Consider the following 20,202-nt stretch of genomic DNA (forward strand, 5'->3'; position numbering starts at 1 on the left):
CCAATCACCTGCGGGGCTCTAATGGCCTCCATGACCCCTGAGTGGCAATCATGACTTGTCTTTATGGAAAAAGTCGCACTTGGTGAATTGCTCTTGCAAGGATCCTGCATGGACACAATAAGCCCAATAGCTTCCTTCTGTACTATAACCATTCTGTGACTGTATAGTGTGAATATAACTCTGTAATGTGCATCGAGACATATACAATGAACCTATATATATGGTGGTTGAGTGTAGAATGTGAATATGAATACGGATCAGCAATCTTGGTTCTACCTACAGACTTAGATCATATGCATGGATTCAAATATGTACAGTGGTTCCAATTGATCTACGTTTGTAAATTCAATCTAAATAATAGATCCAACTACATATGTATACTTGAATGGATACTATTGAACCCGAATCTGAATCACCTTGGATCTGAATATACACGCAGGATTTGAGTACATACAGAACACTTGGATTGTTTTGAAACGTTTGGATGAGGAGTTTTCAGCAGAATACTACCAAATGATTTTCTGAGATGTTCACTTGCAGTGGCTTCTTTAGGTTCACCATCATAAATGTGGTAATTCAGTTTTTGTCCCAGACAAAGGGGGTGAGGTCTGCTCAGTAAGAGGAAACAATGGCTCCTCAGGCTTTCTTGCATGAGCACGCAAGATGTGTGGGTGTTTTACTTTGCACAAGGCATCAAGGCTATTTCTTCATTTCACATTCCACACTCCGAGCTATTGTGCTGTAAGGTACACTTTTATTTCCTTCTCCTTTGATCTGTAAGTTATTATTGTGTCTAGCTCCTTTGCTTTATCTCTTGTCCTTGCTCACCCCTTTAATTCTCCTTCCTGTCAGCAGTGTGGGTGTGGAACTGGGCTCCATGTATTAGGCACAGGCAGCACGGTTGCATTCAGTTAATAAACTGGGTACAATGTTTTCTTTTGGGCGGCACAGTGGTTAGCATCAGTGGTTCGATCCAGGCCCGGGGTCACTGTCCATTGTGGTTGTGGGTCTCACCCCCACAACCCAAAGTTGTGCAGGATAGGGCGATAAAAATAATTGGGTACACTAAATTTATTTCAAAAATTAAGGAAAATAAACAATGTTTTCTTTTACTGCATCTACAGGGTGAAAAGGGCGAGCCTGGAGCAGTTGTTGCTGCAGATGGATCTCTCATGGCCATAAGATCAAAAGGTCAAAAGGTAGATATGGAGAAAAGGAGGATGACATCTTTACTTGTACATTAGTAATCTTGTATCCAAGACTTTTTGTTCCTTTCAACTTCTAGCTATTGAACAATCTATTGAATACGCTTACTTTTCTTACAGGGTCAACCAGGCCCACTGGGCCCCCCTGGACCTCTGGTAGGAAATGTTTTGTGCTCTAGGCCTTGTTTTGCTGCATGCATCAAACTATCGGTTGAGTATCCTTTATCCGAAACCCTCGGGGCCGTTTGCATTTCGGATTTCACATCATTTTGGTTTTTTGATCCTGCATATAAACTTACATTGCAATAGCCTAAGCTATAGTCTAAAGTAACCAAAATGACTGGAAAAGTATGATGTATTGCTGAATAATTAATACAAGTTACGTGTAATGAGTTTCTTTTTGACATGTTCACCACAAAAGCCACAAGTTAAACAGTGTAGACAAACAACTAGACTTCCTGTGCCATAGGTCAATGAGGTTGAAACAAAGAGCAGATCCTGGATATGTTCAGTTTTTGGATTTACAGATAAAGGATACTTGACCAGTAATTCACTGCAATTCCCTCTCCTTATTGGCACTTCAAATCAATCGTGAGATTTGGAGAGAGTGCAGAAGTAACGTACCTGAATGGTACTGGGGATGTTGGACTTCAATAATGTATGGAGGTTAGATAAACTGGGGTTGTGCTCAAACATAGATTAAGTGAAGAATTAATAGAGGTGTTCAAAATTGCAAGGGGTTTTGATAGAGCAAATAGGAATGCAAGGACCTTTCCTGTTGATTCCCTTATTCCCCTTTCTTTATTTTTGTTCAGTACGAAGTCTTACAACACCAGGTTAAAGTCCAACAGGTTTGTTTCGATGTCACTAGCTTTCGGAGCGCTGCTCTTTCCTCAGGTGAATTATTTTTGTTGTTATCAAAGAACAAAGAACAATACCGCACAGGAACAGGCCCTTCGGCCCTCCAAGCATGTACCAGTCATAATACCACCCATGGCCAAATCTCTCAGCACTTCCTTGTGCCGTATCACTCTATATCCATCCTATCTATGTATTTGTCAAGATGCCTTTTGAACGCCGTTAATGTATCTGCATCCACAACCTCCCCTGGCAACGCGTTCCAGGCACTCACCATCCTCTGTGATCCATATCTTTAAGTTGAGCAGGGGAATATAGGAATTCAAAAGGTACAAAACAGAACACTATGCACACTTCAGACAGCAGGGACGAGATTCTCCGACCCCCCGCCGGGTCGAAGAATCGCCGGGGGCTGGCGTGAATCCCGCCCCCGCCGGTTGCCGAAGTCTGCGGCACCTGAGATTCGGCAGGGGCGGGAATCGCGCCGCGCTGATTGGCGCCCCCCCGATTCTCCGGCCCGGATGGGCCGAAGTCCCGCCGCTAAAATGCCTGTCCCGCCGGCGTAAATTAAACCACCTACCTTACCGGCGGGACAAGGCGGCGCGGGCGGGCTCCGGGGTCCTGGGGGGGACGCGGGGCAATCTGGCCCCAGGGGGTGCCCCCACGGTGGCCTGGCCCGCGATCGGGGCCCACCGATCCGCGGGCGGGCCTGTGCCGTGGGGGCACTCTTTCCCTTCCGCCTCCGCCACGATCTCCACCATGGCGGAGGCGGAAGAGACTCCCTCCACTGCGCATGAGCGGGAATACCGTCAGCGGCCGCTGACGCTCCTGCGCATGCGCCGCCCGGAGATGTCATTTCTGCGACAGCTGCCGGGGCACCAAAGGCCTTTTCCGCCAGCTGGCGGGGCGGAAATTTGTCCGGCGCCGACCTAGCCCCTCAAGGTTGGGGCTCAGCCCCCAAAGATGCGGAGCATTCCGCACCTTTGGGGCGGCGCGATGCCCGTCTGATTTGCGCCGTTTTGGGCGCCAGTCGGTGGACATCGCGCCGTTTCCGGAGAATTTCGCCCCAGAACTCAGACTTTTCAGCACCCGAAAGATCAGTGGGACTCGGTTCGTTTGATTGGCTGGTGGCCAATGAATTGGCCAAAAGGCCGTATTCTGCCCGATAACAGGCGGTGATTGGGTCCTGTCTGAGTGGGGTGATTTTAAGAGAGCCAGGGGAAGCAGCTGTAGTCTTGGACACTCAGAGGAAAGAAGCTGCTCTTTCTCTCTCCCTCGTGTTTTCTCCAGAAAAGTTGCATAGTTGTACAGAGACCTGAATGAATCTTCACTGAAAACCTCAAACTTAAAGCCTAAGTTGAAGAAATGTGTTGGAAGCAACCATCTGAAACAAAGATTATTATTTTTCATTATTATTACCATCATGAGGGGGCACTTAGCACTGGTGCCTCATGGCGCCGAGGACCCATGTTCGATCCCGGTCCCGGGTCACTGTTCGTGTGGAGTTTGCACATTCTGCATGGGTCTCACCCCCACAGCCCAAAAATGAATAGAGTAGATGAATTGGCCATGCTAAATTGCCCCTTAATTGGACAAAAAATGAATTGGGTACTTTATATTTTAAAATTATTATTATCATTAATATTATCATTATTATTTTTACATCCTTCTTCTCCCCTCTTTGTTCATCTGTCTTGTGTGTATGTGTGTGTGTGTGTGTGTGTGTGTGTGTGTGTGTGAAGAGGGTGGGGCGAGTTTATGTAGGGGGGGGGGGGGGGGAGGGTTAGGAATTCACAACCAGGGCAGCACAGCGCCGAGGTCCCAGGTTTGATCCTGGCTCTGGGTCACTGTCCGTGTGGAGTTTGCACATTCTCCATCTTTGGGTTTCGCCCCCACAACTCAAAGATGTGCAAGGTAGGTGGATTGAACATGCTAAATTGCCCCTTAATTGGAAGAAATGAATTGGGTACTCTTAATTTATTTTAAAAAAGGAATTCACAACCAGCATAGGCATGATGGGCTCAATACTCTCCTATGTAGTTTGTATAGATGAGATGCTGCCAAAGGGAACAAAGTTCCATAGCGAGCGCATTTAGCCACCTGTTTCCCGGCACTTGCACTACGAGAAACACATGGCTATTCAACGACTCGTGTTGTATAAGGAGCCTGAACGGGGAATGTGTTGCCGAGGCACATAGCCCTGTTTTACACACTGGGAGCTCTGTTTGCTGGAACTCCCCAGTGTAGTGAGAGATCGGAACGCCATTTAAAAATGGCTTCCCGATCTTCGAGGCCCTCGAAGTGATCCCCAACCCCCCCACCCCCACCCCAGCCCGAGGCAGGGCACCTGGCCTGATTGCACGCGCACAGAAAATGACAGCTAAACACCAGCAGTGCCAGCCTGGCACCCTGGTAGCATTGCCAAGGTGCCAGCCTGGCACCCTGGTAGCATTGCCAAGGTGCCAGCAGTGCCAGGGCACCACCCTGCCCAAAGGCCATGCAGCTGGGTTGGGGGGGGCTCCGATCCAATGGGCGACCCCCAAGGGCGCCATTCTGTCTGGGGACCAGCGCTCGACTGATGTCTCTGAGGTGACAGGGATGGAACCCAACACCTCATGCACCTTAGGAATCTGCACATTAGACTGTCTTGCTGTAATATGCAGATTTGCCAAAGCGTGATCCTGCCCATAATGGGAGGGATTACATCGCGACAGCGAGGCCTTCCGAGCCAGGTAGATCTCGGGAATGGTGTCTCCCAGCTTTTATCAGCCACACTGCGCTGCAGCGAGTTGCTCTTCCAGTGCAGTGTGGCCATTGGATCGCGCCCTCTGTTTCTATGACTTTTGTTTCCTTTCCATTACCTCAAAATCTTACAGTTAGAATCAAAATCTGTCTCCTGTTGTATGGTAGTGGTTTCCAATGCAAAAGCATATATCTCAGCTGGTTTATCTTGTTACGTTCATGGACCTATTGAACGGTTAGAGCACAGAAGGATTAATAACAACTGATGCCAAATGCTTGGTTAAAAGGAACAACTTCCCATTTCAAAAGAATGACAGGGTAGATTTAGCAATTCCGTATAAATGCTTCACAGCCTCAGTTAGATTAGTTCTGCCACGTTCCAGTGACAAGCCATGTAAGAACTCTCACAAGTTAATTCTCCCAACAGTACCGCCCCATGCTCACCCATATGGGCAGTACTGGTAAACTCCGGTACCTGATATGAGAATTATCGCAGTTTAGTTCTGGCATTTGCTCCATTACTAAACAAAATGCATTAAAGATTCTGAATGCCAGCATCTTCATATCCTAAAACTCAGACCTAAGAGGAAATAGATTACCTTAAAAAATCTAACCTGTCCACTTACAATCCACATCATCCTGTCTAAAAGTGGACACTTTCAGTGGGATTGCGCCGGCAGCACACCCACGCCTGTCGGTTTCCCGGCGGCGTGGGGTGGCCACAATGGGAAATCCCATTGGCAGGTCACGGGAAATAGAAGAAATGAAGGTATTCTGGTGCATTGGTTACGTTACTGGAAATGGGAGTTGGAGAATTTGTATCCATTTTAAAAATCTGGAAATAAGTGATTGTGTATCTGTAAGAGTGACCATGAAGCTGTGGGACAGGTGCTTACCCTGCCTGGCCTATATTTAACTCCTGTCCTCACGCCAATGTGGTTGACTCTTACCTGAATGCTGAAGTTGCCTGGCAAGCTGCCATAAAGAAATGTCCATGATAAAACCTCCTCTGGTTGTAGTAAGTGCAAGTTAATTGTCACCCAAGGGAATGGTTAAAAGTTGATTGATTGAAGGGTTTCTGTTAGATTAAACTGAGACTGGAGTGAGGCTGTAGCTTGAAACAGCTAATCTGAGCCAATAGGAGATATCTGTCCAGGTTACAGTCAGTTGCTTGGGTCAGTGAATTTCAACCCCACTCCAACGCAAAACTTTCAATGCAGCATTGAGGCAGCATTCCAGTGTTGGAGGTATCTGCCTGTTTGATTACACATAATGATACCAGATTTTGCATCAAGAATATTTTGCACATCTTTCAAAGATGAAGCTAGAGTAGTTGAAGGCAAACAATTTGGATCTGCGCTTTGGTGTTTCGAAACAGTATTGGCAGACATATCCTTGTAAAACAAAATAGTGTTTCTATTGCCACTAATGCAATAGGAAATTGTTTCTGGTATTGTCATTTAAAACAAGTGAAAGTGAGCTTCAATACTACTCAAAAATTTCATAACTGCAAATTTCTTTTTAGGGGCCAATGGGACATCCTGGAACTAAAGGAGAATTTGGCCTTCCTGGTAGACATGTAAGTATATATTAGTGAGTATATGTATATATTAGTATAGGTTAGTGAGGCCACACCTGGAGTATTGTGTTCAGTTTTGGTCTCCTTACCTGAGAAAGGACGTACTGGCGCTGGAGGGTGTGCAGAGGAGATTCACTAGGTTAATCCCAGAGCTGAAGGGGTTGGATTACGAGGAAGGGTTGAGTAGACTGGGACTGTACTCGTTGGAATTTAGAAGGATGCGGGGGGATCTTATAGAAACATATAAAGTTATGGAGGGAATAGATAGGATAGATGCGGGCAGGTTGTTTCCACTGGCGGGTGAAAGCAGAACTGGGGGGCATAGCCTCAAAATAAGGGGAAGTAGATTTAGGACTGAGTTTAGGAGGAACTTCTTCACCCAAAGGGTTGTGAATCTATGGAATTCCTTGCCCAGTTAAGCAGTTGAGGCTCCTTAATTAAATGTTTTTAAGATAAAGGTAGATAGTGTTTTGAAGAATAAAGAGGTTAAGGGTTATGGTGTTCGGGCCGGAAAGTGGAGCGGAGTCCAAAAAAGATCAGCCATGATCTCATTGAATGGTGGAGCAGGCTTGAGGGGCCAAATGGCCTACTCCTGTTTCTAGTTCTTATGTTCTTATATCCATACTACAAAATTGGAGGCCAGAAATGAAAATGTTGTAAAATATAAATAATTATTTTTTTGATGCGTTCTTTGTAGGGTCGTCCAGGAATAAATGGCAGAAAGGGTCAGAAAGGTGAACCTACAACAACACTTTTGGTATGTGCACAAATGTAAATCTAAATATTGTAGCAAATGTTTTCTAATGGATTCCTTCTGCTTTCCCAAATGTCCTTTAAACATTCTGCATGCAGTACTTAATTGGTGCTTAATTTGTACAATATCAGACAGTTTGTTGCACTCTTCGGAGGGAGCTGAAGCTCAATAGCTCGTTCCTTTTTGAAATCATTTTATCTACTATCCTTGTTTGCCCAGTTTAATACAGGAATTGCTTTAAACTATCATTGCTGCCAGGTAAAAATGCTTTCTCTTACCTCAGTCCTTAATCCGTGGATAACCTGAACCTCAATATCTGCTCTGATCTTGCTTGCAACTCCCAACATTTAATCCACAGCTGTCTGCAAGGTGCACTGAAGCAACTTCTTCAACCGCATATTCAATAGCCATGGCCTGCACAACCCAAGGCAAGAACAGTAGGTTCATAGGAGCAGCACAATCTCAAAGTCACAGCATCTTGTTTGGGTGCCCGTTCCTTCATTGTTGCTGTGTCAAAATCCAGGAACTCCCTACCTAACATTCATCCCACAGATCGCAGCAATTCTAGAAGATGGCCCACCACCTTCTTGAGGAAAACTGAAAATCTGCAATAAATGTCCTGAAGTTAACACTGTGCTTTAATCGATAATTGAATGAACTCAATTATGTGGATGCAATTTAGAAAGTTCACAAAAGAGATAGTATCACTGAGAATTGAATGATCTATGTCCATTTTTAGGGCCCTGCTGGATTACCAGGACCTCCAGGACCTCCTGGACCACCTGGTCCAATCCTCAATATAAAAGGGGTAAGTTATTTGTATTATCGATCATTCATCATTCTTGTTCTTCTTTTGCCTTTGTAGTCTTTTGCTTTTTTTTTATCATTCACATGTGTTTCATTATGTGCCTGTTTTTATTTACAATTCATTTTCCTCCAACTTTGAATAGACAGTTTTTCCAGTTCCTCCCAGACCTCACTGCAAAATGCCCGTAAGTGAAATGAAGAATCACCTGATCACATACCGTAATTTGAAAGCTGGTATTTAAGATCCCATTCGACAACTGGAATTTCAATGGGTTGATAGCTCTTCTGCTTTCTTCCCTGTTTAACGTAACTGAAGCCTCTTTCTTTCTGCCTGTCTTTTCTTAAATGCCGGGGCTTAAATTTTAACGCTTTGAAAGTATGTTCGTTTCCTGTTTCAAAATTGCAGCCCAGCCTTAAATAAGTAACAGCAGTGGACTGATCACACACTTGATGTCTTGTGCTTTAACACCGTAATGAAGAGTTGAACTGTTTCATAAAATGGATGCACGAGAGATAGTAATCTAGCTAGTGTGCCTTACAAGTCCCAGTTTCTGCATGTGTTTCATTGGCATTTTCTGTCGTCTAACATTCTTGTTTTCCTACATGACAACCAAAAAAAGCTGCAGAATAACAGTGTTTGATGCAAATGTTTAGCTCACAAATCTCTGTAGGTCCAGTGACTGGGTTGGCAGCATTGTGAGCTGAGAAAGGCTAGTTCAATGACTTGCGTCTGTTTCAGCCATTCATAAATTTGTGCAGCATAGAAGGAGGCCAAGCAGTTAGAATCATAGAATAAAATCATAGAATTCATACGGTGCTGAAGGAGGCCATTCAAACCATCGGGTCTACACTTACACTCTGAAAGAGCACCCTATCTAGGCCCACTTTTCCTCCCTATTGCCATAACCCCACCTAACCTACACATCTTTGGACACTAAGGGGCAATTGATCATGGCCAATCCATCTAACCTGCACATCTTTGGACTGTGGGAGGAAACCGGAAAACCCGGAGGAATCTATGCAGACACGGTGAGAGTGCAAACTCCACACAGACAGTCATGGAAGGCCGGAATTGAACCCCTAGGTCCCTGGCGCTATGAGGCAGCAGTGCTAACCGCTGTGCCACAGAGGTTCGTCGGTTGGAATTTAATGCCTACTCCCAAGGCCTTTTGGAGGCAGCAGGACATTTAATCAGGTAGGAGGGTGTCAGGTGGATATGCAGCCACCTTCCTGCCTCCTGCCTGAATTATGTTTGGGGCAGGACGGCTCGTGGATGGTCTTCCTGCCCCACCGCTGGTTGAGGCCCTGAAGCAGGCAGTAAATACTCACTTAAGGAGCTCATCTCACAGCCACAAATGCCAGTGGGCGAGGCAGTCGCCACACAGGAAACCCAAAATAACAAACACGGCTTCTTGTGAGCTCCCATGGGGGAGTCCCATGTTCAAAGACATTAAGGCTGAGAGCCACCCCCTTCCCTTGTTGTCAGGTGCCCTCCCACCCGCGATCCCCAACCCGACCTCACTCACCTGTGGCCTGAGTCTGCTGGCAATTCTAGGCATCTCAATTGTTGCATTGCTGACAACCCCCTGCAATGACAGCTGCCGGCCTTGATTGGTTGGCACCTCTTTGGGGGTGGGATTTCTGGCCCGGGTCCGGAAGGCCTGGTACTGGCCACTTAAGTGCCTGAGAGGCACATAATGCAGTGTGGCTTCTCTAAAGAAGATGACACGGAGCTCTCCCTGGCTCTCTAGCCAACAGGTGAGATCCCTGTCGTCCAACATGACTATTTGAAGGAACTGTCCAATTAGTCCCATTCCTTCCCCTCTATTTCCTTAACCCTGCAAATATTTCATTTCCCCATTGAAGTTCCCATTGAGCTCAACCATCAACCCAGTGATATTGTCACCAACAGGCTCACTATCACAACTGTATTCACAATGTATTCACTGCAATCTTCATGTTGGTGCAGTTCAGCGTGAGAGACAGAACAAGAGCAATTTTCAGAGGCTCCTTTATCAGAAATGTGAAAAATCTTGTCAATGGACCTTGAAAAAGAGCATGAAACGTAAAAAAAAGATGTTTCTGGCATGATGCATGGCACTTGTAAGGTGGTTTATTGTTTTGTGTAATGTGATGCCTGAGTGCACACCTAACTGAGTGATGACAGGGCTGTATATTGTGCAGTTTCTGGTACATAGAGATATGCCGTACAGCAGTGTCTGTATAAACACGTAACTGGTCTAACAATTCTCCAGTGTCTCCTAATGCACATAAGTTCTCAATTGAGAAAAATATTTCTCATTCAGCTGCGCAGTTAAGAAGATTCACATGTATGATCCTAAACTTGCAAATCTCTCCATGTATTATGCTACTTATAAACTATTATACGTAAATCGGTTCTGAATTTGACTCAGGTTATTTTGTTAATAAAGGGTTTAGGTTCTTTAGAGCAAAAGAAGGTGCGATTAAAACAACTTTGTGATGCTTTTTGACCTTAACGTTATAAAATGGAAATCTGCATTTACCAAGTGTGTTTGCAAACTGGTCTTGTGGTGTGATGCAGTTTGCCTTCATTGGCATGTTCTCTCTTCCATCCCTTTTCCTATCAGGTAAATGGTCAGTTGGAAGAGCAAGTGGACTATAACTCACTGGGTAAGTTATTGTGCTCAGCTTTGCAACTACTTACAATTGACTCCATTGAATTGAATGGAATTTCATTTATGTAAGCAGGAACATATCTCACTCACTGATTCAACCTCTACATAAAATCAGCATGCCATTGTCTAATAGGACAGAAGCACCCTGTGAGACTGTCCCTTCCAAGACTCTTCTCCACCCTGATCAGGCGCTTTCCTCACCCATACAGCACACAGATTTTCAGCCTCAACAAGCTTCTGGGGTCATGTTTCCCAATCATCAACAATGCTCAACATCCATCGGACTTAGTCTTATACAGTTTTTAATTTGCCTCATCTACCCCATTGTTCCAATTCTATTCATATTGAGCGACATTTACTCTGAAAGGCAATCAATCATATGAATCTCATCCAGGGATCATGGTTGTTAGAATCATTGGTCTGGCTGGGCGATGAAAGATTGAGGGCTGGATTCTTCCGCCCCGCCCGCCGTAAAATCGCCACAGGGCGGATGGGACCATGTAAAGGTCTATTGACATTGAGCGGTAATTTCCGGCCGCCAGGCAGGCATGGCCGGAGAAAATCGCCCAGAGATATCAATATAATTCCCAGGGAATGTAATAGTTTTGGTATCAATTAACACCTTTAATAGGAGCTGGATGAATACATACTGAGGATAGTGACAACGATATCACAGCACTGCTTATTATTTTCAGAGGAAAAATTGTGAAGAGATAACTTTTAGATCAAGAGGTTATGGCATTTGGGATAGGTATCCACAATACGATAATCAAACATGAAATGTATATCTAACAAGCTCATTGAGCAATGGATGGAGTGCGCCAAATAGCTTTTTTGTGGAATGGATGGAGTGAATGTAACAGACTCTGGGCGGAGTGAGTTTCACAGACTCTGGGCAGAGTGAGTTTAACAGACTCTGGGCGGAGTGGGTGTAACAGACTCTGGGCGGAGTGGGTGTAACGGACTCTGGGCGGAGTGGGTGTAACGGACTCTGGGCGGAGTGGGTGTAACGGACTCTGGGCGGAGTGGGTGTAACGGACTCTGGGCGGAGTGGGTGTAACGGACTCTGGGCGGAGTGAGTTTCACAGACTCTGGGCAGAATGAGTTTAACAGACTCTGGGCGGAGTGGGTGTAACAGACTCTGGGCGGAGTGGGTGTAACGGACTCTGGGCGGAGTGGGTGTAACGGACTCTGGGCGGAGTGGGTGTAACGGACTCTGGGCGGAGTGGGTGTAACGGACTCTGGGCGGAGTGGGTGTAACGGACTCTAGACAGAGTGAGTGTAACAGACTCTGGACAGAGTGAGTGTAACAGAAATTAGACGGAGTGAGTTTAACAGAATCTAGACGGAATGAGTTTAACAGACTCTGGGCCGAGTGAGTGTAACAGAAATATGACGGAGTGTAACAGACTCTGGGCAGAGTGAGTGTAACAGACTCTGGGCGGAGTGAGTGTAACAGAAATTAGACGGAGTGAGTTTAACAGAATCTAGACGGAGTGAGTTTAACAGTCTCTAGACGGAGTGAGTTTAACAGAAATTAGACGGAGTCAGTTTAACAGACTCTAGACGAGGTGAGTTTAACAGACTCTGGACGGAGTGAGTTTAACATACTCTGGGCAGAGTGAGTGTAACAGACTCTGGATGGAATGAGTGTAACAGACCCTGGACGGACTGAGTTTAACACACTCTGGACGGAGTGAGTGTAACAGACTCTGGGCAGAGTGAGTTTAACAGACTCTGGACAGAGTGAGTTTAACAGACTCTGGGCAGAGTGAGTTTAACAGATTCTGGGCGGAGTGAGTTTAACAGACTCTGGGTGGAGTGAGTTTAACAGACTCTGGGCGGAGTGAGTTTAACAGACTCTGGGCGGAGTGAGTGTAACAGACTCTGGGCAGAGTGAGTGTAACAGACTCTGGGCGCAGTGAGTGTAACAGAAATTAGACGGAGTGAGTTTAACAGACTCTAAACGGAGTGAGTTTAACAGAAATTAGACGGAGTGAGTTTAACAGTTTTGTAAGGGCCCCGAAGAATCCAGCACGAGTTTTAAGGATACAAAATAATAACGTTTATTTACTATAACAATATATACATAACAGTAGCAGTAACTTCCCTTGCTACCTTCTCCTTCCTCCTGGTTCCTGGACTGGCCAGCTTATTTATAGTAGGAGTTTCTCCGCCTCCTCATTGGGGAAGTTCATACTCCCATAGGATTGTGGGATAGTCATTAGTCCCCAGCCAATCGTCAGTAGGCAGGTTATAACATCCCTCCCCCCCAAAGTCCAAGGAATCCACCGTAGGCCCTGGCGAAGGAAGGCGTCAAACTCGTTTGGCCGCAGGCCGGACGCCATTTGCACGCGGCGCTGGATCAGGCGGCGTATAACGAGACGGAGACCGGCGCTTCCGTGATGAACGGCGCGGTTGTACATCCACGGCCTGTGGACCCGAGGATTCCCCCTCTGATTCATCCTGTATCTCCATCTCGGAGTCAGAGTCTGCTGCCTCCGTCATGTCAGCGTCTCTATCCCCATTCGGTCCCGTCACAACCTGTGCAGGCTTCGAGTGAGGCACCAGTGGAAGATTTGGAGGACTACCTTCCCTTGTTTCTGGTCTTTGCCGCTGTTGAACTGAGCTCCGGGGGCGGGGAAGATCTTCTGGACCGGACGTGGTCTACATGTTTTCGCTGGAGACGACCCTGGGCTTGCACTTGGTACGATATAGGGCCCGTTTGGCGAAAGATTACACCAGGAACCCATTGGGCACCACCAGCAAAATTCCGCACAAATACTGGGTCACCGGGCGCAAACTGCCGAATCGGACGATGCCGAGACAATCCCGGTCCCTGCCGTTCTTGTGTGCGGCGTACTTTTGCGCCAATGTCCGGGAAGACCATACTAAGGCGGGTGCGAAGACTCCGGCCCATTAGGAGTTCTGCGGGAGCTACCCCAGTCACTGTATGGGGGGTGGTCCTGTACGTAAACAAAAACTGAGCCAGTCTCGTGTCCATTGATCCGGAAGACTGCTTCTTTAGGCCTCTTTTGAATGTTTGCACTGCACGCTCTGCCAACCCATTTGAAGCCGGGTGGTAAGGGGCAGTGCGGATATGGCGGATGCCGTTCGTCTTTGTAAACCTAGCAAACTCCTCACTCGTGAATGGAGTGCCATTATCCGTGACCAGCACCTCGGGGAGGCCATGCGTGCTAAATGATAAACGCATTTTTTCAATTGTTGCGCAGGACGTTGTCCCCTGCATCTTATGCACCTCCAGCCATTTGGACTGGGCGTCAATTAGCAGAAGGAACATGGATCCCTGAAAAGGGCCTGCGAAATCTGCATGTAAGCGTGCCCAAGGCCGCCCTGGCCATTCCCAGTGATGTAGGGGCGCGGCCAGCGGATGCTTCTGATGCTCCTGGCAAATGGAGCAGTTTTGGGCCACCTTCTCAATGTCGGTGTCGAGGCCTGGCCACCAGACATAACTCCGGGCCAACATTTTCATCTTGGTCACGCCCGGATGCCCATTGTGCAAGTCTGATAATATCAGCTCCTAGCCTTTTTCCGGGACAATCACACGCGTCCCCCACAAGAGGATGCCGTCTTCCACGCTGAACTCTGACAGCTTGGAGGAAAATGCCCGCAACTCGCCTGGGAGCTGTCTATGCTGCCCACCATACAGGACTATGTGCCGAACCTTTGACAGGACTGGCTCCGTCTGGGTCCACTCACGGATCTGTGATGCCGTGACAGGCAAGGTGTCCATAAAATTTAGGGTTGCGACCACCTCACCGGTCGTGGGGGTCGACATGGGGCCGGTTGATAAAGGCAATCGGCTCAGTGCGTCGGCATTTGCTATCTGCGTACCTGGTTTGTGCTCCAGAGAATACTCATATGCAGCAAGCAACAAAGCCCAGCGCTGGATCCGTGCAGAAGCAATGGGCGGTATTGGCTTATCCTCTCTGAAGAGTCCCAGCAGGGGCTTATGATCAGTCACGATAGTGAAATGGCGGCCGTACACATACTGGTGGAAGCGTTTCACCGCGAAAACCACTGCCAGGCCCTCCTTCTCGATCTGCGCGTACTTTTTCTCCGCTGCAGTCAATGTGCGGGAGGCGAAAGCTATCGGTCGCTCGGCCCCGTTCTCCATCTTGTGGGACAGGACGGCCCCAATACCATACGGGGATGCATCACATGTGACGAGCAAAGGCTTTCCCGGATCATAGTGGGTTAGTAACCCAGACGACGACAATTGTTGCTTTACCCGCCGGAAAGCGGTTTCTTGCGGCTGACCCCAAACCCAGGTGCGATTTTTCTTTAGCAGCAGGTGTAAGGGGGCCAGCGTAGTTGCCAGATTGGGGAGGAACTTCCCGTAATAGTTTACAAGACCGAGAAAAGAACGAAGATGCGAAGTGTCAGTCGGGGTGGGGGCATGTTGAATTGCACGCACCTTCTCTGCGACGGGGTGCAGACCCTCGCGGTCCACCCGATAACCTAGGTAGACTACTTCTTTTGCCTGAAATACGCACTTTGTGTGACGTAAACGGACTCCAGCCTCCGAAAGGCGTTTAAGGACAGTCTCCAGATTTTCCAAATGCTCTTGCTCCGACGTCCCTGTAATCAACACGTCATCTAGATAGACAGCCACACGTGGTAAACCTCTCAAAATGCCCTCCATAACACATTGAAAAATTGCGCAGGCAGAGGATACTCCAAAGGGCAACCGTGTATATTCATACAGGCCCCGGTGTGTGTTAATTGTTACATATGGTCGGGAGGCAGGGTCCAGCTCCAACTGCAGGTAGGCGTGACTCATATCTAATTTTGTGAATGAGAGTCCGCCTGCAAGTTTCGTGTAGAGATCCTCTATGCGAGGCATTGGGTATCGGTCGAGTCGGGAAACTGTATTCACTGTAAGTTTATAGTCGCCACACAAGCGAACTGTGGCATCTGGCTTCATTACTGGTACAATTGGTGCTGCCCAGTCAGCAAAACGGACGGGCCTGATAATACCCAAACTCTCCAAACGAGTGAGCTCCCCTTCTACCTTCTCGAGCAAAGCGTAAGGCACTGGGCGCGCCCAGAAATAGCGCGGCGTTGCTCCTGGTTCAACTTGGATACGGGCTACAGCCCCTTTTATTTTCCCCAAACCAGGCTGGAATACCTCTGGGTATCGTCCTAGCACCTCAGTCAACCCTCCAGAAACTGTTTGGAGGATGTGCTGCCATTGCAACCGCAAATGGCGCAACCAGTCCCGACCCAACAGGCTGGGCCCATGGCCACGCACTATGATAAGTGGGAAACGCCCCTCCTGGCGTCCATAGACAACAGGGGTCATTGTAGTTCCTGCAATGTCCAGTGGTTCCCCCGTGTAGGTGGCCAACCTGGCCTGTGAGTCAGTTAATGTAAGGGTCTGTATACCCTGCTTGATGCGGTCGAATGTCCTCTGGGCGATCACGGAGACCGCTGCGCCAGTATCCAACTCCATCTCCAGCGGGTGGCCATTGACCCGTACTGCCACCTTAATGGGGGCCACACGGGGAGCTGCCACACAATGCAGCTGCAGGCAGTCGTCCTCCGTCTCCACATCCTCAGGAGTGGTCGCCGCAGGTTCATCCACATGGAAGGTACCGCCTCTGGGCTGGTCCCAGTTACGGCCCCTGGGCTGGTCCCAGTTTCGGTCGGAACGACGGCGCCTCTGGCGTCCCCAGGACCGCCGTCCGCGACGGGGTCGGCGCCTACAAGTCTGACACGGACATGGCTCCTCATCCATTGGCTCTGGAGAAGGCTCCCTTCGGGGAGGAATGTCCAATGGCCACTGGCGTCGGTCTGGTCGTTGCCTCGCCTAAGGTACCGCAGGAGTGCGGGGGGACGTTTTTGAGCGGAAAGGGTTGCGCCCCAAGGCATGCACTTCCATTCCCTGTAGCTCCTGTACTCCTCGCTCTGCGCTCTCTCGGGACAAGACTATTTGTATTGCCTGTTGAAAAGTCAATGTTGGCTCCGCTAACAACTTTCTCTGGGTGGCCGCATTGTTAATACCGCAAACCAAACGGTCACGTAACATTTCTGACAAGGTCTCACCATAGTCACAGTATTCCGCAATCCCGCGTAGCCTGGATAAAAAAAATCAGCAAGGGATTCTCCAGGGGTCCTCTCAGCGGTATTAAACCGGTAACGCTGGACTATCGTGGACGGGGTTGGGTTAAAGTGTTGCCCCACTATATTCACAAGTTCGTCAAACGTTTTGGTGTCCGGCGCAACTGGGTACGTAAGGCTCCTAATCACCCCAAACGTATGCGGCCCGCAGGCGGTGAGCAATATGACCACCTGGCGCTCGTTTTCAGTGATATTGTTTGCCGGGAAATAGTAACGCATCCGTTGTGTGTACTGGTTCCAGCTTTCCAGCGCAGCATCAAAAACATCCAAACGTCCGTACAGAGGCATGGTATAATAGAAAACAACTTCCAACCTGTATCCAACAAAAATCCAGGGAGGTGGCTTCAGCAGTGTAGACAGCTATTCACTTTTACCTTCGTCGCCAGTTTTGTAAGGGCCCCGAAGAATCCAGCACGAGTTTTAAGGATACAAAATAATAACGTTTATTTACTATAACAATATATACATAACAGTGGCAGTAACTTCCCTTGCTACCTTCTCCTTCCTCCTGGTTCCTGGACTGGCCAGCTTATTTATAGTAGGAGTTTCTCCGCCCCCTCATTGGGGAAGTTCATACTCCCATAGGATTGTGGGATAGTCATTAGTCCCCAGACAATCGTCAATAGGCAGGTTATAACAAACAGACTCTAGACGGAGTGAGTTTAACAGAAATTAGACGGAATGAGTTTAACAGACTCTGGATGGAATGAGTGTAACAGACCCTGGACGGACTGAGTTTAACACACTCTGGACGGAGTGAGTGTAACAGACTCTGGAGAGAGTGAGTGTAACAGACTCTGGAGAGAGTGAGTGTAACAGACTCTGGGCGGAGTGCGTTTAACAGACTCTGGGCGGAGTGAGTGTAACAGGCTCTGGACGGAGTGAGTGTAACAGACTCTGGACGGAGTGAGTGTAACAGACTCTGGGCGGAGTGAGTGTAACAGACTCTGGACGGAGTGAGTGTAACAGACTCTGGACGGAGTGAGTTTAACAGACTCTGGGCGGAGTGAGTTTAACAGACTCTGGGCGGAGTGAATGTAACAGACTCTGTGCGGGAAGTGAATGTAACAGACTCTGGACGGAGTGATTGGAACAAACTCTGGGCGGAGTGAGTTTAACAGACTCTGGGCAGAGTGAGTTTAACAGACTCTGGGCAGAGTGAGTTTAACAGACTCTGGGCAGAGTGAGTGTAACAGACTCTGGGCGGAGTGAGTTTAACAGACTCTGGGCGGAGTGAGTGTAACAGACTCTGGGCGGAGTGAGTGTAACAGACTCTGGAGAGAGTGAGTGTAACAGACTCTGGAGAGAGTGAGTGTAACAGACTCTGGGCGGAGTGCGTTTAACAGACTCTGGGCGGAGTGAGTGTAACAGACTCTGGGCGGAGTGAATGTAACAGACACTGTGCGGGAAGTGAATGTAACAGACTCTGGACGGAGTGATTGGAACAAACTCTGGGCGGAGTGAGTTTAACAGACTCTGGGCAGAGTGAGTTGAACAGACTCTGGGCGGAGTGAGTGTAACAGACTCTGGGCGGAGTGAGTTTAACAGACTCTGGGCGGAGTGAGTTTAACAGACTCTGGGCGGAGTGAGTGTAACAGACTCTGGACGGAGTGAGTGTAACAGACTCTGGGCGGAGTGAGTGTAACAGACTCTGGGCGGAGTGAGTGTAACAGACTCTGGGCGGAGTGAGTTTAACAGACTCTGGGCAGAGTGAGTGTAACAGACTCTGGGCGGAGTGAGTTTAACAGACTCTGGGCAGAGTGAGTTTAACAGACTCTGGAGAGAGTGAGTTTAACAGACTCTGGGCAGAGTGAGTTTAACAGACTCTGGGCAGAGTGAGTTTAACAGACTCTGGGCAGAGTGAGTGTAACAGACTCTGGGCGGCGTGAGTTTAACAGACTCTGGGCGGAGTGAGTGTAACAGACTCTGGGCAGAGTGAGTGTAACAGACTCTGGGCGGAGTGAGTTTAACAGACTCTGGGCGGAGTGAGTGTAACAGACTCTGGGCGGAGTGAGTTTAACAGACTCTGGGCAGAGTGAGTTTAACAGACTCTGGGCAGAGTGAGTGTTACAAACTCTGGGCAGAGTGAGTGTAACAGACTCTGGGCAGAGTGAGTGTAACAGACTCTGGGCAGAGTGAGTGTAACAGACTCTGGGCAGAGTGAGTGTTACAAACTCTGGGCAGAGTGAGTTTAACAGACTCTGGGCGGAGTGAGTGTAACAGACTCTGGGCGGAGTGAGTGTAACAGAAATTGGACGGAGTGAGTTTAACAGACTCTAAACGGAGTGAGTTTAACAGAAATTAGACGGAGTGAGTTTAACAGAATCTAGACGGAGTGAGTTTAACAGACTCTAAACGGAGTGAGTTTAACAGAAATTAGACGGAGTGAGTTTAACAGAATCTAGACGGAGTGAGTTTAACAGAAATTAGACGTAGTGAGTTTAACAGACTCTGGGCGGAGTGAGTGTAACAGACTCTGGGCGGAGTGAGTTTAACAGACTCTGGGCGGAGTGAGTTTAACAGACTCTGGGCGGAGTGAGTGTAACAGACTCTGGGCAGAGTGAGTGTAACAGACTCTGGGCGGAGTGAGTGTAACAGACTCTGGGCGGAGTGAGTGTAACAGACTCTGGGCAGTGTGAGTGTAACAAACTCTGGACGGAGTGAGTGTAACAGAAATTAGACGGAGTGAGTTTAACAGAATCTAGACGGAGTGAGTTTAACAGACTCTAGACGGAGCGAGTTTAACAGAAATTAGACGTAGTGAGTTTAACAGACTCTAAACGGAGTGAGTTTAACAGAAATTAGACGGAGTGAGTTTAACAGAATCTAGACGGAGTGAGTTTAACAGAAATTAGACGTAGTGAGTTTAACAGACTCTAGACGGAGTGAGTTTAACAGAAATTAGACGGAGTGAGTTTAACAGACTCTAGACGGAGTGAGTTTAACAGAAATTAGACGGAGTGAGTTTAACAGACTCTTGACGGAGTGAGTTTAACAGAAATTAGACGGAGTGAGTTTAACAGAATCTAGACGGAGTGAGTTTAACAGACTCTGGACGGAGTGAGTGTAACAGACTCTGGACAGAGTGAATGTAACAGACTCTGGGCGGAGTGAATGTAACAGACTCTGGGCGGAGTGAGTGTAACAGACTCTGGACAGAGTGAGTGTAACAGACTCTGGGCGGAGTTAGTGTAACAGACTCTGGGCGGAGTGAGTTTAACAGACTCTGGATGGAGTGAGTGTAACAGAATCTGGGCGGAGTGAGTGTCACAGACTCTGGGAGGAGTGAGTGTAACAGTCTCTGGGCCGAGTGCTTTTAACATGCTCTCTGTGGGGTGACTTTAACAGACTTCTGTATTAAATTACAAGTGCTTCTATTTTACAAAGAGAAAACAAAACATTTGTTAAATTTAGGTAATTCCTTTCTCATAATGAGAACATGTATCTGGATTAATA

The 20,202-nt window shown here is 47.8% G+C and overlaps 1 protein-coding gene across 1 annotated transcript in view; it reads left to right on the plus strand.

Annotated features, from left to right (window-relative positions):
• LOC140385324 (collagen alpha-1(XV) chain-like) overlaps positions 1 to 20,202 on the plus strand; it is a 531,657-nt gene that overhangs the window by 406,623 nt on the left and 104,832 nt on the right. Inside the window, 7 exon segments of the mRNA XM_072467384.1 lie at positions 1,125 to 1,199; positions 1,326 to 1,361; positions 6,331 to 6,384; positions 7,082 to 7,141; positions 7,878 to 7,946; positions 8,089 to 8,130; positions 10,555 to 10,597. Of these exon segments, the coding sequence (XP_072323485.1) occupies positions 1,125 to 1,199; positions 1,326 to 1,361; positions 6,331 to 6,384; positions 7,082 to 7,141; positions 7,878 to 7,946; positions 8,089 to 8,130; positions 10,555 to 10,597 (379 nt within the window).

This window comes from Scyliorhinus torazame, chromosome 11 (genome assembly GCF_047496885.1).
Source record: "Scyliorhinus torazame isolate Kashiwa2021f chromosome 11, sScyTor2.1, whole genome shotgun sequence".
In the NCBI taxonomy this organism is placed as follows: Eukaryota; Metazoa; Chordata; class Chondrichthyes; order Carcharhiniformes; family Scyliorhinidae; genus Scyliorhinus; species Scyliorhinus torazame.